The sequence below is a fragment of the Gracilinanus agilis genome, chromosome 6 (assembly GCF_016433145.1).
Source record: "Gracilinanus agilis isolate LMUSP501 chromosome 6, AgileGrace, whole genome shotgun sequence".
In the NCBI taxonomy this organism is placed as follows: Eukaryota; Metazoa; Chordata; class Mammalia; order Didelphimorphia; family Didelphidae; genus Gracilinanus; species Gracilinanus agilis.
In genome coordinates this window covers 33178690-33205754 of record NC_058135.1, presented here as the reverse complement: position 1 = coordinate 33205754, position 27065 = coordinate 33178690, and the positions used below count along the sequence as shown (strand labels likewise).

Below are 27065 nucleotides of genomic sequence, written 5' to 3'. Positions count from 1 at the left end.
AACCAGGTTTCCCTATGATTCCAGATTAAGACTTCAATCAGTAAGAAAAAAAAGTTGGAATTTGAGTTGGACTTACTGTGGCATGGCATCAAAATAATTTCCTTAGCCGTGAAATTGTTCTTTTTAAAGAATGGCCTTCCCTATTTGTTTATTAATTTATTTTTCTATTTATTTGTTTCCTTATTACCAATGTAATGTTCTCTGTTGTTCAATGATACATCTGACTCTGGCCAGTCAGTCCATACATTAAATGCCTGCTATGTCTTATGCCATTCACAAAAGTATAATGCTGAAATAGTTCCTTGAAAAATTTGCCTTTCCTGCACTTACTATTTATTTAGGGTGTAGGCACATCTCCCAGGACTGGGTTTTTCTATTGTAAATCTTTCCTGATATTGTTCAAATGATAAAATATATGACTTTTGGGGGGTGGTTTCTTTTGATCACAAATGTGATCTACTTTCTCTGTACCCTAGAGTTGCCTAATAGATGTCACACTTATAATATCTGCATATTGCAGGGATGGGGCATTTTAGCTTGGCTGATCAATTCAAAACTAGAGAATCTCAGGTGTGCTTTTGAAGTAGCTTTGTTTGAACTGTTTAGCAGTGCCTAAAAATAGCTCAAGAAAATGAATCTTGTATGAGAACAGAAGAGGTGGTTATGTTCGTACCTTGTGTACTTTTTTGGAGGTCAAAGGGGAGTTATATGATAGCCATCAACTCTGGGGGTACGGTCTTGATGGTTATAACTGCCATTAAATATTCAGTCCTCCTAAATCAGTAATGTATTGTAAATATAAAACCCTGTGCTTTGCCAGTCTTCAGAGGGCTAATAACTACATCTCAAAAATCTTTGTGGGTTGCTATACTTTGAATCTTAAAAAAAAAAAAATTATTTCTATGATGGAAAGCCCCAGCGACTGAAGAACTACCACTGTATTTGGAGTGAAGAGGACTTGGGTTCCAATCCAGCCTCTGCCAGGTGACCTTGAGCAAGTCTCTGGGCCCATTATCTTTTTATTTTTTGTTTTGTTTCTTAAACCCTTACCTTCAAATTGATACCAAGTATCATTTTGAAGAGTGGGCAGTTGGAATTAGGTGACTTGCCCAGGATCACAATGCTAGTAAGCATCTGAGGCCAAACTTGAACCCAGGACCTCTCAACTCCAGGCCTGGTGCTTTATCACTGTGCAATCCAGCTTTCCCTGGCCCATTGTCTTTATTATTTTTTATTTAATTTCTATGTTATTCATTTTTGTAAGTAAATAATCTTATAAATCCAGAACCCCAAAACATATACCCAAATAAACAAGTGATAAGTCACATGTTTTCATCTGCATTCCATCTCCAACAGTTCTTTCTCTGGAGGCAGAGAGCGTTCTTTGTCCTAAGTCCCTCAGAATTGTCCCAGATCGTTGTATTGCTGAGAGTAGCAAAGTCTTGACCCATTATCTTTAAAATGAGAGGGTAGAACTTGGCTCCTTGGTGTGAGAGAAGTCACATTTCTAGGAGTAATGTCAGTGGTTCTGTGTTCCCTTATTTCCAGTCCCCCTCTTCTAACCTGATTTCTAAAAGGAAGACCCCTCATGAAGATGGGTCTCTTTTGAGTTGTTAGAGAAAAGATGGTTCTTGTACCATCTGCCTTTTTCTCTTCCCATTTCTGCTGTAATGGGTACATGGATTAGCATCCATAAAACAGTCTACTCATCTTGGTTTTGTCCTGCCCTCAAGGAGCAGAACCAAAGAATGTTAGAGCTAGGAACAACCTTGTACTAACTATCATTTTATGATGAGGAAAACAAATTAGCTTGCCCTAAGTCTTGGCCTAGGACTAGTTAAATGACAGAGCTGGGACCTGGGTTTCCCCTTTCAATGTCCTTTCCACTTAGAATCGCAGAAATTAGGGATGGTCTACTCCAGAAGTATCAAACACCTGAGTTACACGTGGCCTGAACCAGATTCTTTTGTAGCCTCTCTCAGATTTTAATGTTTTGATCTATTAATAAACAAAAAAATCTATCAACATGTATGTTTTTCTAAGTCAGTTTGTGGCACACTGGGATTCTTATGGTGGCCCCCATTTCTATTTGGGTTGAACACTACTGATTTAGGTCCACCACTTCATTTTACCGATAAACGAAACAGAGGTAAGTGGTTTATCCAGTTTACTTGGGCATTGGATAGAAGAGTCCAGATTTGAACCTCGGTCCTCAGTCTCAAATGTAAGTCCTTCAAGAACCAGTTACCAAAATAGTGCCAAATATCCAATTGTTCCATTTTATTCTGAATAGGCAATTCCTGCTCCCTTTCTTCTAACAATGGTATTTATATTCAAGGTATTTCTCTGCCTGACCTGGTTTGCTTTAAATTCATTCCTTTCTTGTTTGCCTTTTAAAGTGTAGACAGAAAATCACCAGCTTCCTACTGTCAATAGGAAGTGTTTGTGGGAGGTGGGTGAAGTATGTACTTAGTCCCAGTGCTGTTTTTGGAGCAACTTTATAGTAATTCCTAAAAATAGATCATATTCTTTCATATAATATTAAACATTTTTTATTTTGAACTTGATGGCATGAGCATTTCCATATGCAAGAGAACAGATAAAAGATCGAATGTGGGATATTCGGCACATTAATTTTAGAGCTATCTTGCTTATCTGTGTCTCAGATTTTGTTTGGGGTGCTTTTATCATGTTAGAGGGACCCTTTTCTCCTTCATTTTTTGGTCTAGTATACCTTGCTTCCAAATTCCCTCCCCATATACCACCTACCATTAAAACAAAAGCTTCCCTTGTAATGTAATGCTCTAAGTGTGGATTTGGGGTAAATCAAGGATAATTAAGCACCCATCTTTGCATAAGGCAACTCTCCAGCAAAACCAATCCACACATTGGGCCATATCTAGAAGTGCCTGTCCAGTCCTGCCAGAGAGTGGGCAACGGACGCCATCATTGTCTTTTAAGAAGTGGTTGGTTTTTACAGTAATCAGAGTCCTTACAACATCCTGATTTAATAAGACCTGGGGTTTTACAGCCCTTGGCAGAGCAGTGAATTTGACTACCTTTTGATTTCACACACCCGTCCTTTCTCAATCAATAAACATTTATTAAGCTCTTGCTGTGTTCTCTTGGGCCAAGTGTTGACCTTATCTGTCAAGGGTAAGATAAAATGAGGTCTTTTCCACACAAGCCCCAGTGCTAGGTAAGAATGAATATACAATAATTAGTCAAACATTTATCTAATCCTTTCTGTGTGCAAGCCACTGTGTCAAGGAAGGGAAAGAGCTGGCCCTGCCCTCCTCACACTTATGGCCTAACAGAAAGACAGACTGCAAGCCACTGTGAACATCCACGGTGTATGGAAGACAGCCTGGAGAAGGGGATGTTTGAGCTGAGAAGTGACTAAATTAGGAAGGGAGGAGGCACATGGAAAGGCAGGGAGAGGGGAGATAGAGTGTCGTCACCATTGTAGCTGGGTCAGAGGAGAGTGGAAAAGGATCAGAACCCTGAAAAGGTAGTCATGGACCGAGCTGGCTAGGGTTATGTTTACTAGGCGCCTTTGGGCATGTCAGACCAGGCACCTCTCTGATCCCTGGGGATAGAAGAAAGACAAAACCCAAAACAACAAAATCTGCCCTCAGCGAGCTGGCGTTCTAACAGGGGAGACGGCATGTAAATAACCATGAACATACAAGCTATAAATGTAAAGTCACAGGACCAGCCAGGACAAAGGCCCATTGGTGGGAAATGGAGCAACAGGAAGGAGTCCAGCCTTGTATAACTGGATTTTAACAGTCAGGAAGCAGAGAGAAAAGTATAGGAACTTGGGGAAGGTAAGAAGGGACCAGGTTGTGAAGAGTTAAATGACAGAGTTTTATTTTTCTTCCTGGGGCCATATGACACTGACAAAGGAGGGGGATGACATCTTCCTACATTTTAGGAAAATAACTGAATTATTTAGGAATAATAACATGAGTGCAGGATGGCTTTGGGATGGGGAGAGACCGGAGCAGGAGTTCTTTACTTTTAGTCATGGACCCCTGTGGCTGGCTGGTGTAGAAAAAGGGATTTAAATATATAAAATAAAATTCCTGGGATTTTGAAGGAAACCAGTTCTGTGGAAATGAAGTTAGCAGAATATTTTTTACTGAGTTCACAGACCACAAGTGAACCCTTGGACTCGAGGCCGGGAGATCAGTAGACCCTGGTGCCAGCTGTGAGTGCGGAGAAGTGGGTGTTTTTAAACTCCCCTTTTTCAGGGCTAAGGGAAGTAGTCAGGGTTATGGTAGGACACTGGTTTTCTCTATAAATTGTGTAATAAGGACACGGGACAGACCAGGTTGGTTTCAGATACTATAGTTGAAGTTGGAGCAGCAGAGGGTAGGAATATTCTGAAGATGAAATAAATTTTCTAAATTTGGATCATTTTCCATTTGGGTTTGACTTAACTATCTCATTATATAATGGTTGACTTTTCATTTGGCAGAGTAAAGCCTTCAGCCTGTTAACTTGGCTAGAAGCAGAATGTGGTTAAAAACAAAACAAAACAAAACAAAACAAAACAAAAACAGGCCAAAATGGATAGATTTTAAGCTCCATATAGGTTATCTTTGCGGGAATGTATATGTCTGTGTGCATGTGCATGTTATAGATATAGATGCGGGTATAAAAAGGTGTATAGTATTGGGGTGGAGGGAGTCCAGGCCTAAGATTTCTTTGGTTTAGGGGAACCTCCCAAATGTGGAAATTCTCACTCCCATCCCTTCTGAGACAATTCCCTGGACACTCAGCCAGGGTGGGGAGGAATGCTAACTCTCGTTTTCACTTGTATCAAGACTCTCTTGAGCTCCATTCACCTGGGACCTTGATGTCTCTTCTGTCACCATTGCCTCTATTCCAAACTCCACTGTGAGATGAAGTGAAAGTGTGAGCTCAGTATCTGGTGATGGGAGTCAGGGTGCCCCTGACCCTTCTTACTGCTCAGACCAGTGCTAAACTGGCATGCTGGGGTTAGCACCCAAAGAGGAAGCCAGCGGATTTAGAATTATTTGGTATATTTTGTCTCGCATGAGTACACTGAAATGGAATTCTGTATCTGAGAAGAGATCTTTCATTGCTAAAGATTCCCGAGATGACAGTTGTGGCCCTTTGGTTTATACTATGCTTTTCTCTAATCCACCCACTACAGTTTTCGTTCCTGGTGCTGAAAATCACCTCTTCCAAATGTTGTAGACGTTGGGAGAACTCAAGAACTTCAGGAAAAAAAGCCATCCAAGGAGATGTGCTTCTGGACTTTCTTGAATTAACTTTGGGTTTTCCCCACAAGAGCCTGGAGTGGAAAGGTTTGGGAAGGATCATAGTGAATGTACTCTGCCCAGATAGGTACCTAATAAATGTTTAATGATTGACTGAACCTACTATGTGCCAGACTGCTAAGCTCTGGGGATACAAAGAAAAGCTAAAAACAGTCCTTTGCCCTCAGGGAGCTCACAATCTAAGGGAAGAAAATGCTGAAAAGTGGAGGAAGCTAGGTAGTCAGTGAAGATGGGTTCGAACTGCCCTCAGATACTTCCTAGCTGTGTGAGACCCTGGGCAAGTCACTTAACCTAGTCTAGCCTTTACCCCTCTGTCTTAAAGTTGTTACTAAGATAGAACGTAAGGGTCTTATTTATTTATTTGGTTTGTTTTGTTTTAAGCTGAAAAGCTTTGAGGGAGTGCAGATGCCAAGGAATGTAGATAAAATCTCCTGGTAAACCGTATGCTTTTTTTTAATAGTAGAGAAATCATATAGGCACACTTATAAAATGAATCAGCCTCAATCATCATTGGGATCCCGGCTGGGGGCCCTGATGGGACCTGGCTTTTTATTCTTTTTTTTTTAATTATTTTAATAAATTTCCACATCAGTTTTCCAAAGTTATATGATTCATGTTGTTTCCCTCCCTTCTTCCCTCCCCCCCTCCCTGAGTTGACAAGCATTTCAGCAGGTTATACATGTATTATCAAGCAAAACCCAAGGACCCTGGTTTTGAGAAATAAGGAGGGCTCAAGTCCAAACAACCCCTTGCTTCCTTGAATATGACTTGTAGGGGGTAGGGGGCCTAAGTGGCTTTTTTGCTTCAGAGGACAAAGGGAATTGGATTCCCCTTTAGGATAAACATGTAACCCTCACCGACTCTTATCAGGGATAGGTCAGATAAACCTAATCTGGAGAGATTGATAGAATTCCTTTGGAGTCAGGGTCTGCCTCTCTAGGGGCCCCTTTTTTCCTGTCCCTTTTCTTCCTACTTTTAAGGGGTAATAAGGATGAGTTAACTGACCCGCACCCCTTTTCTCTGGGGCATGTTGGCTGAATTCTTCAACTTGATTAGCCCTCGACATCCTCAGACTGCCAGCAGGTGGTCTTCCATTCAGTCCTGCTCAGAATGAATCAGATCTTCAATGATTCCTGGTCTGGTTAATAAGTACTTCTTGGCTGGAGGGTTGTTTGCCTTGATCATAGCAAACCACCATTTCCTGAGGGGCCCCAGCCATGTTCAGTTCAGTTAGCTGAGATTCATTCTCTTTTCCCTTTATTGGAGATGATTGTACTCATCCTCTGCTTTTGCCTTCGCATGAGTCCTGCACAGAGACCCAGCTCTCCCCTCACTTCGTTCCAAGTCAGCCCCTGGGACTTCTCTCATCTCCGACCTGGAAAGTAGCAGTTGCCCTCTTGTGTCATCTTTGTATCCCCAGGGTCTGGTCACAGAGTAAGCTTAAATTAAAATGTTGTGTTCAGTTTTAAGACAGCTGGTTAGTCATCAACCTGGTCTATTTAAGAACCAACGGCTTACTCCAGGAAGGATTCCTGAGTTCCTGCTGCAAAACATTGTACATAAAGGAAGCAGCAACCAACCAAGTAGGTAGTGAAGCTTTTACTGAGGGCAAACTACTTACTAGGTGAAGAAGTAGAGTTTTGAGTGATCTGAGCTGAAGTGAAGGATGATCAAAAGCATCTAAGCTCAGAGCCCATGGGGATTAGTGGGACTGCTTTCCCTGACAGAAATAGTAATGAAATCTTCGAAGTAGAACTTTGGCTTTACCTAGCATTTCCCCAAAGACAGAGAATCTAGATGGGAGGAAGTAAGAGCCAGGGACAAAGGTTGGTGATGAGGAATAGATGGAGGGCTTGACATTTCTTTTTCTTGGTTAAAATCATGGGGAAACCAAACTGTTTAATTTGATTCCAACTTCAAGAAATTTAGCTTAAGGAAACCCATTTGGGCTCAGCCCAGAACCAAGGAAAAAGTTAGGGAGGAATCTTCTAGACATTGGGTATTGGGTATTGGGTATTGGGCCCATTGACTTAGAATGTAATATGTTTTGAACTAATGCTGAATGTTGGGATTGGGGTAGTCTTAAGACCAGATAGGACAGTGTGGTGACAGACCAAAAAAAAAAGACAGTTTTCTACCTTTACCCCACCATCACCCATGAGACCGGGTAATACACTCCATTGAGCTCAGCCCCCAATAAACTCCCAGGACTCCTTATTATCCCTAGGATCAAAGAAAAGCCAAATATTCTCTTTGGCTTTTAAAAGGCTTTCATGACTTGGCTTCCTCCCAGGCTTTTTACATTTCTTTGATCTATCTACATTGGTCTTTTTGATAATTTTTTGTGAACAGGACATTCCATCCCCAACTTTCTGTACCTGGTTGTCCCCCCTGCTTAGAATGGTTTCCCTCCTAACTTTCCTCTCCTGGCTTCCTTCAAGACTCGATTGAAATCTCCACCTTCTTCTGGAGGCCTTTCCATGTCTCGCACCCTTTACTATTAATACCTTCCCATTGAAATTACCTCTCATTTACACTGTATATTGCTTGTGATTGAATATTCAATAAATGCTTTTCTTTAAGAAGAAAATAAAAAATCCCTGATTGTAGACCTCACACTGTGTCTGCTTATGTTAAAAAAAACAACAAAACCCTTTCATCAGCACTCAAATGATTTCTCAGTGTTCAGAACTTTTTTTTCCCTGTTAAAAAGCCACAAAACAATTGTGTACTTTCATGGTTTTATATTTGGGGGAAGAGGGTTGTTTTGATCAGTGATTAGCTAGCCTCTTGAAACACGGAGTATATTTTGCCTTTTCAACTAGCCGGTGATGGGCCCTTTTATTTTTTTCTTCAGAGAATTATTCATATGAAATAAAGTCTGGGTGCTAGAATTTAGCTCCGCTCCTAACATGGTTATGCTCCACGGTTGTTAGCAACAACAAAAAATGTGAGTTGTTGGCACTTCTAGGCCTTATCTTATGAAGTACATGAGGTAATATTGTTTTTGTCCATTAACATTTTCTTATAGTCTATCATTTTAAACAACAAACATTTATTAAATACCCACTATGATCCTGGTACTGCTCAGTTATGGGGGAGATACAGAGCCAAAAATGAAACCATTTCTGCCTTCGGGGAGCCTAGGGTCTATCAGAGAGACAGAAATACATATATGAATGTAAATAAAATTTTGACTTTCAGTCATTTTAGTTGTATCTGACTCCTCATTACCCCATTTGGGGTTTTCTTGGCAAAGGAACTAGAGTGGTTTGTTATTCCTTCTCTAGCTCATTTTACAAATGAGGAAACTGAGGCCAACAGGATTAAATGGCTTGCCCAGGGTCTGAAGTCAGATTTGAACTCAGGTCTTCCTGACACCAGACCTGGCACTTTATCCATTGCATCATCTAGCTGCCTTGTATATAGCATAAAAAAACAAGATAACTGTGGGTTAAGTGGTAGGATCCTGGCAACTAGAAGGCTTGAAAGACACCAACTTTTGATTTTAAAAGGCAGAGATTAGAAATCAGTATATTTTATAAGTTCCTACTTGTTTTATTAAGATTGGAAGAACTTCCTTAAACCATCTTCCATTCAGATTGAGGAAGTTTGCAGTGTATAATAAGGGACAACATCTCTCATCTCCTCATCACATGTTTATTACTCCTGTCCAGTTCTTGACAATATCAGACTTGTGCTGCCGTCTCTGGGGCGTTTCAGAAGTCTTATTAATAACCTATTTAAAGCTTATTTTATATAATAAAAACTGATCTTTTTTTTATCACTTATAGTCGTCTCTATCCCCAGCCTATTATTATTTCCTACTGTTACGATTAAAAATGATAAAGACTGATATAATAATATAAATTAGTATTTTAATTAAAGCCATGCTGATAGGGATAAAATCATTAGACCACGCGCCTGTAAGTAATTCAAACTGCCGCCTCAGCCATTTTTTTTTACCTTTCGTACCTTCCTGCACCTGCTAGAGAGCAACTTCCTCCTCACCCAGGAGATTTATCCCCTTTCTTACATCATCATGCTTCCTGTTTGCCATGAGGAATCATGGGAAATGTAGTTTCAAAGTCCCTCACATGTCCATATATATATAAAAAACATACTTTTAAATGGCATCTTCCCAATTCCAAATATACACTACAGCATAGTAATATTTCATGATGTTTATAAGTCAGTCTATTCAATCATTCCCCTGTTGAGGGATGCTTGCCTTGTTTTCCATTTCTTTCCTACAACAAAACATGCTGCTGTCGATACTTTTGTATATACAGATTTTCTTTCCCCTCCTTTGATCTCTTTTAGGAGTAGAGCCTAGTAGTGGTGTCACTTGGTCAAAGGGTATACATAATTTAGTGACTTTGGGAGTACTGTTCCACATTGCTTTTTAGAATGGACCAGTTCATGGCTCTACCAAAAGGGCAATGGAGGGTCTGTCTTCCTGTAGCCCTTCTAAAAATTGTCATTTTTCAACATCTTTTTCATTCTGATAGATGCAATATTTAGGGATTTCTTCCATTTTACATTTTTGTAATTATTAGTGATCTGGAGCATTTTCCAATGTGATTTCATGGTTCTATTTCTTTATTTAGTGACTTTTATCTTTAAATATGTGCTTTCAGACCTTTTTCAAAGAAGTTTCTATTTTAATAGTTTTCCCCTTAATAGGGATAATAACTATTCCTTCTAATTTTAACTATTAATGTTGTTTGTGCAAAATCTTTTTAGTTCTAGGTAATCAAAACTGGCCATTTTATTTTCTGCGAATTTTTCTATCCCTTTTCTGGTCAGGAAATCTTTCACTATCCAAAATGTGAAAGGTTTTTTTTTCTCTTCCCTTTTTCATTATGTGACCTTTTATATCTGGTTTATATATCCCTTTTATATATGTATATATTTGTATATATCCCTTTTATATCCATTGGGTGCTTATCTTAGTGTATATTATGAAATCTTGGTATAAACTTCATTTCTTCTAGTGTATTTTTTAGGTTTTCCCAGCAGTTATTAAATCGTGAATTTTTACCTCATCCAACTCTATGCATAGTTGTTTCTGTGTTTTTTGTACTGAAACTATTCTGTTGAAAGGCCTCTCATTTGTAAATAGTATTAAATTATTTTTATTATTCCTGCTTTGCCTAATCTTTGAGATTTGGTACTACTAGGCCCCTGAGGTTCTCTCCCATTTTTGCTTTTGTTTAATGTTTCTCTTATTGTTATTTTGCCTGCTTCTTTAAATGATATGATTCTGAATCCGAATTCATTTAGGTAGCATTTTCATTTTTGTTATTTTGACTCAGACTAACCATGAGCAATTAACTCATTTGTTTATTTAAGCCTTTTTTTTGTAGAGTGTTTTGTAGTTGTGTTTATATTATTTGCATTTTGGTAAATAGATTCTCTAATATTTTATATGTTCTCTAGTTATTTTGAATGGGATTTCTTTCCTTGGATTTTGTTGGTACTTTATAGAAAGGATGGAAGTTGTGGGTTTATTTTTATCTTGATTCATATAATTTCTGAATTGAATATGAGAATCTCTTAAATAAATCAGTGTTATTTACAATCTGTATAGTTATCTTTCCTTTTTGCTGTAGACATTACATCAACTTCTTTTCCTTGCCTGATTGCTTTACTAGAATTATACCAAATGAATACCATTGGCATTCAAAACTCTTGTCTTATTGGAAAGGCTTTCAGCATTTCTCCATTACAGAGAATTCTATCTCTCTTATTGTTACCATATTAAAGAATGCAGTTATAGATTTCTTCTGCTTCTATTGATAGAATTATAATTTTTAATCATTTTATTAACATGGCATATTATGTTTATAGTTTCCTAATATAAAACCGATGCTTCATTCCTGGTGTAGAAATCCAACCTAGTCATAATATATAATAATCTTTTAAAATATATTTTATCCTCTGTTAATGTCTTATTAAAATTTTTTACATCAGGTTCTTTAGTGATTGCTCTTTTTCTTCTTTATCTCTCCCTGGTTTTTGTATTAACTATACCTATAGTCATGCATATTTGTATACACATTAGATATTTGAAGACTTGAGTCTCTGTTTCCTCCAGTTTAGAAGTATAGGCCTACTTCTGGGCCTAAGACCCCTCCTTATAGGTAAGGGAACTTTGACCTGCTCTCTTTCTGACCTAGGCTTTTGCTCCTGCTAAGCAAACTGGTCCTCTTTCCCACCCTCACCTCCCAGGAGCTCTTCATGTTGATTCCAAACTGCATATAGCCTTCTGCAATTCTGAAGCAAAAGAAATCTACTGGCCTCAACCTCCCTAGTAGTTGGACCAGAATGCATATATTCTCTGCTGCCATATTGTATCATAAGAAGTTGTTTTATAAGATTATAGGATCCCTTTCCTAGTTTTTGGAAGCAAATTTTAAAATATTGGTATTGGTTGTTTTTTGAATATCTGATAGAATTAATTCACTTGTAAATCCATCAGACTCTGTGTATTTTTCTTCATGGGTGAACCCTTTATGGCTTGTTGGATGTCCTTTTCTGAAATTAGGTTATTTGAATTCTCTATTTCTTATTCTGTTAATCTGCATATTTGATATAATTTGTGAATTTTTCAGTTATCTTCAAGGACAAAATAATTTTCAAGAATTTGAATATGTCTTCATTTATTGTGAATTGTGGCATTTTTGACATTGCTAATTTAGTTTTTCCTCCTTTAATCAGATCTGCTAATAGCTTAGCCTTTTTTTAGTAGGTCCAATTTAATTTCTGTGATTGTTGTTGCCAATTTTCTCTCCTCTGATTTTTCAGAATGTTGTCTTTTGTGTTTCATTATGCTTTTGATTTGTTGTTTTTCTAATCTTTTTGGTTGCTGGCCCAGTCATTTATTTGTTCTCTCTTGCTTTTGTTGACTAGAGTGTGTAGGGAGATAGTTACCTCTAAGGACTGTTCTGGCTGCATCCCAAAAGTTTCGGCATGTTGTGGTAGATAAGGGTAGCTTTGCTGTACTCTGCCTAGTACAGGAATCCCCCCCCCCCCCACTTCTGCCTCTTTCTCCATTTGAATCTTGACCTGACCTATATCTGTCTCCTCCTCATAGGCTCCAAATGGATGTTATCCATTTTATCTGGGTGGAAGCAGGTCTCTTGTGAGACCCTGGGGCTTCTACTGCCTGGGCCCTTCGGGGCAAGGGTCCCATATAGGCTGTGTAGGTACCACTGTGTAGATTGTATTTTGAAATGTTCTTATTTGCTATGTTCATAGCCAAGAAAACTTGGTTTTAAAAAACAGGAAAAAGATGTCTCTTTGTGGTAAACTAACTTGTTAAGTGCTTTAAAAGAGGAAAATGACAGTTACCACATTCTCTGTTGGAAAAAGAAAATGCTTGCTTTAAAAAAACCATTCCTGACTTATATGTGATTTCTCATTTTAGTGCTTCTCTCCTAGTTTGAAATTGTCTTCTAGTCTATTAGGGGCAATTCCTTGCTGAAAAGCTTTGAACAGAGAACTAGCAATGATTACCCTGTATTCCTGTCTCCCTAAGGCCTGACTAACTAACAAAAGGAAGGGGCCTGCTGGCTACAGGACATGGAATTTGTCATCTGTCACCTAAATGTAGTCGTGGAGGGATTGCAGGCAGCATTTGGGCAGCTGATAAATACCTATCCTTATGTCAAGGCCGAGTGGCCCCTGGCAAATATTGGAATCTTTCTTTTAAAAAAATAGTCCAATTTTTTTTTTTTCAGGCTGGCTATTCTTTTCTTCTCCATCCTTATTCTGTACCAAAGTACTACTACTGTACTTTTTTGTTGTTACTTTTAAAGTTGGGATAGCCATTCATAAAGAGAAAGAGAGGCATTTAAATTATTGGCATATTAGGAATTAGATTATCTGTATTTTAAGGGCCCTTCCAGCTCCTAGACTTTTCTTTTTTTAGCCTTAAAAATTTTTATTTAATGAATTAATTTAGAATATTTTCCCATGGTTACGTGATTCATGTTCTTTCTCTTACTTCCTCCCACTCCCATCCTGTAGACAATGCACAATTCCACTGGGTTTTATTTTATTTATTTATTTATTTATTTTTGTTTATTTTTTAATTTAAACATTTATTAATATTCATTTTTAACATGGTTACATGATTCATGCTCCTACTTTCCCCTTCACCTCCCCGCACTCCCCCCACCCATGGCCGATGCACATTTCCTCTGGTTTTGTCATGTGTCCTTGATCAAGACCAATTTCCAAATTGTTGATAGTTGCATTGGTGTGGTAGTTTCGAGTCCACATCCCCAATCATGTCCACCCCGACCCATGCGTTCAAGCAGTTGTTTTTCTTATATGTTTCCTCTCCTGCAGTCCTTCCTCTGAATGTGGGTAGCATCTTTACCATAAATCCCTCAGAATTGTCCTGTGTCATTGTATTGCTGCTGGTACAGAAGCCCATTACATTCGATTTTACCATAGTATATCAGTCAATTCCACTGGGTTTTACATGTACCAGCTCCCAGTCTTAGGAGCCTGGGTTGAAGGGCATGATTTGTTGTCAGGACAAGACTGGGAGCTCCTTGAGAACTGGACTGTCTTTTTTTTCTTTTTGTATCTTCAAGCATTTAGTACCATGCCTTGCACTTGGGAGGTACTTAATAAATTCCTAATGACTTGTAATTTTGTTTAGGGCATGAAGAAAGTTTGGAATGAAGTATAGTTCTTGCTTTTAGTATTCATTTTAAGATCTCACAAGACATTGATTTCCTCAACAAACTTGGAAGTAGATCCTGTGTTTCATCTACTTTTCCTTGTTAGGGTCAGTCTGGGACTGAAAACTCTGAGATCAGCTATTTCTAACCTGAAATCTGTGACCTATGTTTTAAAGAGGTCCTATTTTTACTTACCAATTTAATTTCTGTTGATGTTACACACATACACACGCCACTATCAGCTGCCATATTATATCTTTTTTTTTAACATTTATTAATATTCATTTTTTTTTAAAATTTTAAACCCTTAACTTCTGTGTATTGACTTATAGGTGGAAGAGTGGTAAGGGTAGGCAATGGGGGTCAAGTGACTTGCCCAGGGTCACACAGCTGGGAAGTGTCTGAGGCCGGATTTGAACCTAGGACCTCCCATCTCTAGGCCTGGCTCTCAATCCAATGAGCTACCCAGCTGCCCCCTTAATATTCATTTTTTAGAAAAGTTAACATGGTTACATGATTATGCTCTTAATTTCCCCTTCACCCCTCGCCCTCCCCCCCCCCCACCCCTGACCGATGCACATTTCCACTGGTTTTAACATGTGTCATTGATCAAGACCTATTTCCAAATTGTTGATCATTGCATTGGTGTGGTAGTTTCGAGTCTACATCCCCAATCATGTCCACCTCAACCCATGTGTACAAGCAGCTGCTTTTCTTCTGTTTCCACTCCTGCAGTTCTTCCTCTGAATGTGGGTAGTGTTCTTTTCCATAAATCCCTCAGAATTGTCCTCGGTCATTGTATTGCTGCTGGTACAGAAGTCCATTACATTCTATTTTACCATAGTACATCAGTCTCTGTGTACAATGTTCTTCTGGCTCTGCTCCTCTCACTCTGCATCAATTCCTGGAGGTCTTTCCAGTTCACCTGGAATTCCTCCACTTTATTATTCCTTTGAGCACAACAGTATTCCATCACCAGCATATACCACAATTTGTTCAGCCATTCCCCAATTGAAGGATATACCCTCCTTTTCCATTTTTTTGCCACTACAAAAAGCGAGGCTATAAATATTTTCCTGCAAGTCTGTTTATCTATGATCTCTTTGGGGTACAAACCCAACAATGGTATAGCTGGATCAAAGGGCAGGCATTCTTTTATAGCCCTTTGAGCATAGTTCCATATTGCCAGCCAGAATGGTTGGATCAGTTCACAACTCCACCAGCAATGCATTAATGTCCCAACCCTAGACAATATAAAATACTTAGGAATCTATCTAACAAAACAAACACAGCAATTATACAAAAACAACTACAAAACACTTTCCAAACAAATAAAACTAGATCTAAACAATTGGAAAAACATTGATTACTCATGGGTAGGGCGAGTTAACATAATAAAACATTCTACCCAAATTAATTTACCTATTTAGTGCCATACCTATCAAACTACCAAAAAACTTTTTTACTGAATTAGGAAAAACTATAACAAAGTTCATTTGGAATAACAAAAGATCAAGAATATCAAGGGAAATAATGAAAAAAAAATGTGAAGGAAGGGGGCCTAGCAGTACCAGATATTAAACTATACTATAAAGCAGTGGTCATCAAAACAATATGGTACTGGCTAAGAGACAGAAGGGAGGATTAGTGGAATAGACTTCGGGTAAGTGACTTCTGCAAGACAGTGTATGATAAACCCAAAGAGCCCAACTTTTGGGACATGAATCCACTATTTGACAAAAGCTGCTGGGAAATTTGGAAAACAATATGTGAGAGATTAGGTTTAGGTCCACATCTCACACCCTACACCAAGATAAATTCAGAATGGGTGAATGACTTAAATATAAAGAGGGAAACTATAAATAAGTTAAGTGAACACAGAATAGATCTTGTCAGATCTCTGGGAAAGGAAAGATTTTAAAACCAAGCAAGAGTTAGAGAAAATTACAAAATGTAAATTAAATGGTTTTGATTATAATAAACTAAAAAGCTTTTGTATGAACAAAAACAATGTAGTCAAGATCAGAAGGGAAACAACAAATTGGGAAAAAATCTTTATAACAAAAAACTCTGACAGGGGTCTAATTACTCAAATATACAAGGAGTTAAATCAATTGTATAAAAAATCAAGCCATTCCCCAATTGATAAATGGGCAAGAGACATGAATAGGCAATTTTCAGGTAAAGAAATCAAAAGTATCAATAAGCACATGAGAAAGTGTTCCAAATCTCTAATAATCAGAGAAATGCAAATCAAAACAACTCTGAGGTATCACCTCACACCTAGCAGATTGGCTAAAATGAAAGAAGGGGAGAGTAATGAATGCTGGAGGGGATGTGGCAAAATTGGGACATATCTTTTTTTAGAAAAAATTTATTTTTAAAATCCTTACCTTCTCTCTTAGAATCAAGCAGAAGAACAGTTAGTAAGAGCTAGGCAATAGGTGTTAAGTGACTTGCCCAAGACCACATAGCTAGGAAGTGTCTGAGGTCAGATTTGAACCTGGGACTTCCTGTCTCTAGGCCTGGCTCTCAATCCACTTAGCCATGCTGCTGCCTCTGCTATGGTCTTTTAATACTATTGAGTGAATGGATACAGGCTGTGTTTATGTGACCTTCTAAGACCTATAAATCCCTTTCCTTCCAGTGACCATGCAAAATAGATCATTGAAAGTAAAATATGAAAATAACTTAAATGCAAAAACCCCATCGCACAGATCTTGGATCCAAGACTTTTTTTAGAGTTGGAATTCTTCTCTGGAAAGATCCCTGTTCCCTCCATGCGTTCCCTTATATTATGGTTCCTTCCTGTTTGGTTCTTTTCAATGTGGCAAGGCCCATGGCTTTTTGGAGAGCTCCCCTCCAGGAGAGTTTTCTCTAGTTTTTCTCTTCCTCGCCCTGTTTGTTCTGTGCCTTCTGAGAAGGCAGGCAGCTTCTGAAAGGAAGTTAGAGGAGACCAAAATAGGCTGGAGAGAATGGAAATCTCAGCAGCTCTGCCGCCTGTGGTCCCATTCCCTCTGGTTTTAAATAGATGTGTCCTGTGTGTAATGCAGAGGCTGATTGCTTGCATAGCTGGAATCCCACTCCCCGCCCTCACTTGCCCCTCCCATCCAGGACTGAGCTTATTCGGGATCCAGGATTGACTAGCTGGCCTGGCAGGCAGTGGGAGGGAGGGAGGGAGGAGGAGAGCATCCTGCATCATCAGCATCTATCCATCCTTCCAGCATCCTGGGAGGTGCTTATCCTGCGCTCCGTCCGGGGAGGGAGCAGCTGCTGGTCACATGAGCCTGGATTTTCAATCCAGCTCATTAGTCAGCCATCTTGGTCAACACCCTTGCTCACCACCCGCCCGGCCGCTGTTGCTGCTGCTGCGTACTCCTGGTGCCTGGGCTTCTTCGAGTGGGGCCCACCCTGACCCGCCTGTCCGTGACCTTTATTTTTCGGAAGCCAAAAGAAAACCGAATCGATTTTGGGGGTGCTTCCTAGCCTTGTTTTTCGGGCTAATTTTTCTGGGTCCCTCGCAGAGACCAGATTTCTGAAGCCAGCTGAGGGTGACTGAGGCCAAGAGGGACCTTCACCTGACTGGAAAAGCCCTGGGGGTCGGGAGGGAAAGGAGGGTTTGGAAGGAGGGAGGAGAGGAGCATCTTTCTCTTTGCTGTGTGCTAGGGGTTCTCTTAAAGAGAAGAAAAGATATCGTGGCATTGTTTATTTGTGGTAGTCTGTGCTCCAGCAACCAGGTGTTTGTCCTTTCTTTCTTCCACCTGAAAAAAGCTCTTTTTGAGTGAGCTTGGAATTTGGGTGGGGTTGGTTTTGGGGAGTTCGGGTTCGGATTTTTTTTTGGGGGGTGGGGAGGGTGTTTTTTATTTTTATTTTTCCTCTGTGTGTGTTGTGGTCCCAGCTGAGTCATCATGTCTGCTCTGACACCTCCGACTGATATGCCAACCCCCACCACTGACAAGATCACACAGGCGGCCATGGAGACCATCTACCTTTGCAAATTCCGGGTGTCCATGGATGGAGAATGGCTATGCCTCAGGGAGCTGGATGACATCTCCCTTACACCAGACCCAGAACCTACCCATGAAGGTATGGCTCCATCCCCTGCCCTCTCCCCATTGTTATAGGGATGAAGGAAGTGTGGAGGGAAAGGGAAGAGGGGAGAGATCTCAGCATTCTGCGTTTTAATTTTTTCCATTCTAACTCACCACTTCCACCTCATATTAACATAGTCTTGCTGGAAATCTTTTTTCCCCATGGAACATCTCTTTGAAAGTTTGGGCCTATTTAGGGCTTTTGAGATCCTAGTTTCAAAAAAAAACCATCTAAGGTTATCTTCTTTGGGTGATGCTGTTAAATATTTCCCAGATTAAATGCTCCTGAGCAGTCAGTGATTTGTATAAATAGGGCCGGGCACAAGATGGTGTCAGTACCACCAAGACTAGCCTTACATAGAATAAAGAGGCTACTTGGAGAGAGGGAGAGATCCTACATTTGGACTCAGTCTTTTCCGTATACTCTTGAGTAAACTAAACTGCATTGAATTACTTAGCTCTGTTGGCTTTTAAAATCTGCCTTTAATTTATATGAAATCAACAGCCTAGTATAGATATTAAAATCATACTAAGCATGAGAACTAATTAGGTGAGAAAACAATTTTATGTTGAGGATTAAGAATAGTGATGATTGAGTAAAAATAAAAACAGAACTTTTTTATGTGTCATGGTCAACTAATAATAGTGATCATCAAGCTCAGGGCTAATCAGGACAATTTAGTTCATCAGATAAGAGTCAGGATAATTTCTGCTAAAAATACCCCTTATCGAAAGTCACCACTGGTTTATTTGGGCATGTAACTTTCAGAAGGGATGGGGACTGGACTGGTGATTTCATTGATATAGAGGACTCCCAGATGAGGAAATTCCCTCTGCCAGTGCAGGTCGGCACCTCCTCTGCAATTTATAGTCTTAGAGAGTTGCCAAGAACACTGAAAGGCTAAATAACTTCTTGAACTTGAACCTCAGTCTTCCTGACTCTGGATGCTCGAGATTTTGTGTGTGTGTGTGTGTGTGTGTGTGTGTGTGTGTGTGTGTGTGTGTGTGTGACACACAGAGACAGAGACAGAGGTAGAGATTCATCCCCATGTCTTCCTGGCTTCCAGCCAGCTCTAATCTCCATGCCTTCCTGCTTCTTATTCTTTGGAAGTCTTCATAAATTGAGACATTCGATGGCTACCTCATGTAGAGAACTGATTTTAATTTCCCTGGTTAATCTCTTTACTGGGCTTCACAAATCACATTTAAATCCAGGAAGCCAGATTTGCTAATGTAAGTAGAAAATTCATTTCTAGCATTAATCCCTCTGATATTTTGATTTTTTTTTTGCTGCCAGGCTAAAACAGAGATAAGAGAATAATGCCTTGAATGCCTCTTTTACTTACTCTTTTCATGGTATCACACTGTTTTTTGGTATTTCAAAACCTACTTTGCATTTTTGAGGAAAATGTCATGGCAAATTTTTTAAGTAGCAGTAAAGACTTTGGTTTCTCTGGTGGAAAGAATTCCCCAGAGGAATAAAACGCCCCCTACCAGTGCAAGTTGGCATCTTCTTTTCTATTCTAGCTAACATTTAGTTGTTTTGGTTTGAAGAAGTCAGATCACTTGAACTGAACCGAGGTTTTCCTGACTATTCATTACACTGATAATCTCTCCACTATCCCCCAAATGCCCTGGTGCCATTGAAAGATCCTGTTTTCATCTTTAAGGCCTTGTAGATATTTTCGAACATTGGCCTAGTCTCAGAATTTGAATGTTCATTTGTTGCCCACTTTGAAATCTCACAGAATTCCAGAATACTTTTCAAACACAGTCATAACCAGAGTTTTGGGGAAAGAAATGATTCCACTTTTGGAAAGCAGCCAAGATAGCCTTTACAGAGGGCCACAAACTGTGATGCTAGGCATTGAGTCATAGGATTTAGAATTTAAAGCGATTTTTCAAGGTCATCTGGTCCAGGAGTATCAAACTCAAATAGAAACTTGGGTCAGTAAAGGGCTATATAAGGAAAATCCCTGTAGCCTGCATATTGATGTAGTTTTAAAATGTAATGTTACCTATGTTTTATTTTTATTCATTTTGTAAAATATTTAAAAAAAAACCACTTTAATCTGGTTTCAGGCTCATTTGGGCATGTTGTGGGCTATGTGTGTGATACCTCTGAGCCTTATTTCTACAGATAAGAAAACTGAGGCCTAGGCAGACGAAGTAAATTTGTTCAAGGTAGTAGGGGCTGTGACAGGATTTGAACCCAGGTCCTCTGAGTCTAAATTCAATTAGATGATAATACATCATACTCTGCTTCAAGATTCCTGAAAACTGTTCCATTTTGAGTGCTATACAAAGTATCCTATGTTTTTCTTACTATATTTTCAGCAGATTGTCCACTGACTTCTTGTCCCAATGTCTCCATTGTAGACTCTTAATTTTTGGCTCATTAGGCAGTCATCTGTCATTATTGAATGTTTTCACCAAGATCCTGTTTATTTAGTGGGCATTGTTTGCCTTTGGAACATATATTGGAGAAGGGCAGCAAGGTGGGACAACAGATAGAATGCCAGGCCTGGAATGGGGAAGACCTGGGTTCAACTCTGGCCTCAGACACTTTCTAGCTCTGTGAGCTCTGGGCAAATCACTTATATATATATATGTCACCCCCCCCCCCCACACACACACGCCATATTTGCCTAGCCCTTGCCCATCTGTTTTATTAAGACAGAAAGTAAGGGCTTAGAGAAAAGGAGGGAAAAGAAAATCAATTGAACAGTCATCCCGAGTCACGTGTTCCCAGTGGTGCTGTATGAGTTCTCATGGAGAGAACCCTGGAACACCAGCCACCAGAAGAACACGTATAGCCCCCATGGAGAAGAGCTGATGAAGAAGAGAGTGAAGGGAACAGAGAAGGACATTTGGGGCAGGGTGATGTTCCCTAAGGATGAACCATAGGAGGGAAGTTGGAGTTTTTGCCTAATTAAATACAGGAAAAGAAGCCTTTATTTCATCTGTAACAGAAGGAGAAATGATCATGAGAAAAACCATAAATAGCGAAGATCATACAACTCTAGGGAAGGGGCGGCTACATGGGATTGAGAGGTCTTTTATTTAGCCTACGTTTCATCTTTCTCATTGGTCGAATGCTCTTCCTAAACCAGGCCTGGCTCAGCAGTTTGCCAGTTGCAGGCTCTGAATGGGCTATTCTCAGCCCTGGCAGCTAGAACAGGTCCTAGAGTGAGGCTGCCCTGTGTTATATTTTTAAAACTTAGCATTGGAGAACCCAACCTGGCAGCAGAAAGTTGATTGATTGATTCCTAATGGAAAACAGGAATAGGGCAGTGTTGATATGTCAGGGGTGTGTGGGTTGTGTTGGTTTAGAGCAGAGTGAAGTGGAGAGAGGACTTGGAATTCTTGAAACCTAGACCTACTGCTTACTAGTTGTGAGGCCTTGGAGAAGTCTTAAGCATGGGCCATGAAGCCAGAAAAGGACTTTAGGAATCTGGTCCACTCCCCTCATTTTATGGTCAGGGAAACCGAGGCCCAGAAAGCTTAGATGACTTGCCCCAAGTCACAAAGATGGTAAGTAGCTAAGCCAGGATTTGAACTCATGTTCTTGGATTCCAAATTGACCATTCTTTCTGCTGAACCTTTGAGCTGCTGTTATCCCATTTCCTCAAGTGTATCAGGAATAACCATTCTTCACAAGTATACAAACTGCTTCGTGAGGCTTATGGTACTATGTAGATATTATAAATTATTGTATATTATGTTATTATAAATTATATTATGTTTTAAATGAGAAATATGCTCATAAGATGAGAGCTTGGCTGATAATTTTGTGGAGTCTCACTTTCTATGTAGCTGGTAGTGCAAGCTCTGACCTAGAATTACTCCTTTACTCACTTACCCCAGTGGCTCCCTACTGCCTCCAGGATCAATAGAAAATGCTCCATTCGGTATGTAAAGCCTTTCATGACCTGGCGCCTTCCTTCTTTTCTCCTTTAATCTTTTTAAACTTGACTCCCCTGCACATACTGGCTTACCCAGCTTGCCTGTTCTTTCCACATAGCCTTCTCCTCAGGCTTTTCCTTGACTCTCCTTCCTAACCTAGAGTGCTTTCCTCTTTTGGCCTTTGCCTCCTGACTTTTCTGGCCTTTTCCAGGACTTGTGGGTCAAATTCCTGCTCTCTCACTGCTGGTGCCTTCTCTCTGAGACTCCCTTCCATTTATACTCTATATTTAGTTTCCACCTCCTTGTTTGCTTTTTGTCTTCTCCCTTGGCCTTAGGGAGGGGAGTGACTGAGTGCTTGGTACATGGTAAGCACTTGCCAATTTGATTATTGACTAACTGAGGGACCAACTGACCGACAGTGAGTGGAAATGAAACCTATCCCCAAATCAACTCAAATTGATTCCTGACTTTATAAATTCTTCACTTTTCCTCCAGCCTGGCAATGATACTTCCTTTTCTGCCTCAGACACTAACCATGTGATCCTGAGTACGCCATCTAATCCTTCTCAGCCTCATTTTTCCTCATCTTTAAAATGGGAATAATAATGGCACCTATCTCAGATAGTTTTGGAAGCATTTTACAAACCTTAATAAAATGCTATATTAATAACAGCTATCATTATACTTTACTCAGGGCGGTGGCTTTTCACTGTCTGCTTACCTCTCCAGTGTGTCCTCTGGGGCTAAACAACAAATTTTATCCCACTCCTGTATAACTGCTGCCTGCTGTCCTGCCCTGACATCTTATTTTTTCCATCTTCTAAACATCCCTAGATCCTTTTAACGTTTCCTCTCTTGAGTTTCAAGGCCCCTCAGCATCCTGATGACTGTCTGGACACACTCCAGTTGAGCCACTGGTGCCCTTCCTAAATTGCAGAGTGCCGTTTTCCCAAAAGGTCAATTCTCAGGGGTCATCTAGGCCAACTTGTTGAAGCTCAAGACCATGTCCTGGCTAGCAGTGCAAGTGATATTTAACCCTGAACAGACGTTGGAGGAAGAGTGGAACATAATTTCTGTTTTCAAGTATTTGAAGGGCTGTCCCATCTAGGGAGGGGAAGTCTTCTATTTAGCCCCCAAGGACAGAACTAAGAGCCATATACATGGGTGGAAACTGGGAAGGGGCAGGCTTAGACTTGCTATAAAGAGAGCTTCCTAACTAGTACAGTTGCCCAAAGGTACTTTGGGCTTCTTCAGACTCTCACTGAAGACTCTCCATTGCATAGTAGAGAGAATTGTTGGGTCAGGTCAGAGTTGGGGTAGATGACCTTTGAGGCTCACTGTTAATAATATTCTGTGTTTCTCTAAGCTAACATGCTATATGGGATTGTCCAGCTGGGATCTTGCAGTCCTTTTTCCTATTTCTGAAATCTGTTTTCCCCAGATCTAGAAGGCATTTGGACTCTGTCTGGCTTTCCCTTTCTTAACCTACTATAAACCGCTAAGATTGCTTTTCCTAAAGCTGGGCAGCACATAAGGCTCTGCCTGGATTTTGCTTTCTTTTTTGTTGCAACCTCCAGGGCTATTTAGTCATTTCCCCCACAATTCCCACCATGTCTCCTTATGGTCTGTGTACTAGTTACAATCAGGTCTGGAATAGTTACCTCAGGTCATTCCTTGAAGAAAGATGAAGAGATCAGAGACTCACAGCTGCTCTGTTTTTAACATATTTGAGAGACTTTCAGTGGATGTTCCATTGTTCAAGTCCTGTGGTGCCAACACTTCATGATCTGCTAATTCTTATCCTTCTGGTGGGATGTTCTGCAATAACCCTTCCCCCAGAGGGCCACTTTTCTTTTTCCCTCCATGGGTTGTCCTTCATGGGTGTCTCCTTTGACGCAGTTGTCCAAAATGACAAACTTCACCCTTCTGATACTTGGATTTCCACAGAGGAATTTATATTTCATTGAAATATGGTCCTGTTCATTTTTTCTGATTTGCGCCTTTTGAACAAAGTTTGCTTTCCATCACAGTATTCCAGGTGTGAATCTGATCCTACCAAGTTGCAGTTATACCTCTGAGGTAATATTTGTCTCTCTCCTAAAGTTTATCAGATCTTTTTTTTTCCACCAGGTTTATAACCAACTTTTTTTTTATACCAGTTTTGTGCTTTTATTACCAATAGTACGCATGCCCTCAGATTTCTATACGCATTTGTATTCTCTACATGAATGCGTATAGAAATCTGAGGCCATGAGTATTATAATTTCCCCTTTTCCTGGATATTGTCTTCTGTGAATTACTGGGCTACTCTACTCATATTTCTTCCCATCTCACGCCTGCTGTTTCCTGTGGTATCTTGCTCAAAAACTGTTGGGGTTTTCTCTTCTGCTGTTATCAAGTTAAAACCCTTTTGATCAGATCTACACATCTTCAAGCAAATATGTTTTCACCGTTCCCTTTTAGAGGTGTTCCATTCCTGGCCCAAGTACCCCATCATTTTTGGGTCTTAAGTTCTGGTCCTGAATTTCAAACCCTGTTTTCTTTGACACCATTGCCTTAACCAGCTGTCTGCATTCCAGATTCTGCTTTCTTGAACCCCAGCCTTCAACTAAAGGCAATGAAAGCATGACCTTTTCTCCTTAGGGCCTGGTGATTCCTGCCCAGAACTTTATAACCATAATGGCCAGGTCCATTGGTATCAGTTCATACTCCTAGAGGAGAAATTTTAATTAGTTCCAATTTATCAGTGTATTATATGTGTTCATAATTTAACAGATTTCATTAAAATGTATCCGTAAGAAAATGTACATAATTTTATTTTTCTCATGTTAGGGTTTGAAAAAAACAATGACACAGAATACATTATAATTTCAGGCTAGAAATAACAGCTGGTGATTTTTCTGAAACGCTGGTGTCAAACTTCAATAGAAGGAGAAGGGGTCTCTAATTGGTCCCTCTGGGCAGCATATTGACTTAGTTTTAAAATGTAATGTTATCTATGTTTTATTGTATTTTTCTGTTTCTGTTTATTCATACACATTATTGATTTCTTTACTTTTACTTGTTTTGTTAAATATTTCCCAATTATATTTTAATCTGGATCTCTGTTGACTTCTTTGATCTTAAAACACCACCAAATATTCTGTGATTTTTATTGTTGCTGTTGTATTTTGTTTTTGTGAATGTGGAAAAGGGAAAATTTGGTCCTTAAAGAGTGATACAATAATTACAATAGTTAAGACCATCCCTCAGATAAAGCAGTAGATGTTCACCATGAATTTATAGCATTTTTGTGAACTTTTTGCTAGTTTGGCCCATATTTTCATTTGGATTCCTTAGAGTAAGATTTTGTCATCCAGATCAATGTGATGTAGAGATAGAGAAGAACAAAAAGAAATCCTTAGAAATGAAGGATTCCATAGTGAGTGAACATTTTGGGTGTTTTTCTAGACCCTTTCCTTGGAAAGTCAGAGTGGTACAGTGAGATCTGGGATCAGAGGACCTGCATTCAACCCTAGATTTTATCACTGTAAGATGAAGGAGTTTTGACTAGATGGCTTCTGAGGTCCATTCCAACTATAGATTTATGATACCTGAACATAGCTCCCATGGAGAAAGGGCTGGTCCGTCCAGCTGCAGCAAGGCATTCTGAGGAAGTGGTATATGCCAGGTGAATCAAACCACCAGCACTACTCCACTTCAGACCAAAAGCCTTGGGAATAGCATGGCGCCCCCAATCCCTGAAGCCATTACTTGAAAGATCTGGGGAGAAGGGACCCCACATTCCTCACCACACAGACCAACTGCTGCTGATGGTGGGCAGGTAACAATCATGTGGGTGGTAGGAGCATCACTCAGGACCCTAGTGGAGATGAGGGTTGGCAATAACTGTGGATGCTCCAACCACAGTTATTGGAGATCCAGAAAAGAGTTCTCAATGACCACAGTCACCACCATCAATTGGGAACAGATAGAACATTATCAGTGGAATGATGTTAAAGAAGAGGCATGACCATCCATTTACCCATTCTCCTCAAGGACCATGGGACCTTTCCATCTGACTTGTAGCTAAAATTGTCCCTCTGTGTTATAAGAATGTGAGTTCCTGGGAAGCATGGCTTGTCTTTCTTTTCTGTTTGTATCCACAGTGTTTAGCACATCGTAAGTGCTTAATAAATGTTTTTTCATTCATTTCCTCATATGGTCCTATGCTCTTTTGTGTTAGTAAACAACATACAACCAGTGTGATTTAGGCAGTAACCTGATTAACCTGTTAGTTATAATTTGTCAATTTGTCTGTATGTTGAGAGAAAATGCTTATGTAAAAAATGTTGGTTTTTTGTTTTTGTTTTTTCAAATTCCTGGAAGATGCTGTAAAGAATGAAATCCTAAAACATCTTGAAACATTAATAGTAACTGCTTCTTTTCAAAAGAGTATAAAGTTTTATTTTTGTGTTTTTCATTCCATTCAGAAGTTGAAAGGAGGTTAGTGTTACGGGTCAGATTCCATATTTGTTCTTTACTGGTTCCTCATTCTTCTCCTTGAATGTGGGTATTCCCCAAAGCTTTTCTCCTAGCTTCCTTCATCTTTCTATAGTTTCCACCTTGGTCTTGTCATCTACTCACAAGTAATACCATATCACCTGAGCTGTCACGACCCTCAGTCTTTTATTTCCAGTCAGCGTGGTCTCCACTTGGAGGTCCCACTAACACCACAAACTCAGCATTCCTCAGCTGAAGCTCATCTCTTCCTCCTTGCCCCAGACTCTCCTCTGTTTCTGGTGAATGGTGCCATCTTCTCCTCAGTCACTGCTTCTTGAAATCTTTGAGTCATCTTCCACTCTTTCCTTTCTCTAATATTTACCCATACTGTTGGAGTGGAATTGCCTTAATTTTTAGTGATTGACTCTCCAACTGTTCTATCACTCGGGTTACTTCCCTTTAATTTATTATTTGTACTCCTCCTCTCATATAATCATTATCATTGCACTCTTTTGTACATCTCTACTCCGTTCAAAAAACCTTCAATGGCTTCTGTTACTGTTAGTAATATGGAA

At 39.7% G+C, this 27065-nt stretch overlaps 1 protein-coding gene across 7 annotated transcripts in view; it reads left to right on the top strand.

The window, feature by feature from the left end:
• Window positions 1–27065, top strand: part of RUFY3 (RUN and FYVE domain containing 3) — a 147453-nt gene that overhangs the window by 7005 nt on the left and 113383 nt on the right. For 3 of the 7 annotated variants that reach the window (XM_044682258.1, XM_044682263.1, XM_044682261.1), the window contains exon 1: window positions 17821–18097. The exons of the other annotated variants lie outside the window; for them this stretch is intronic. In XM_044682258.1, coding sequence (XP_044538193.1) covers window positions 17920–18097 — 178 coding nt within the window. In that variant the 5' untranslated portion in view covers window positions 17821–17919. Of the gene's footprint in view, window positions 1–17820; window positions 18098–27065 lie in introns of those variants that run through there. 7 annotated transcript variants of the gene reach the window in all.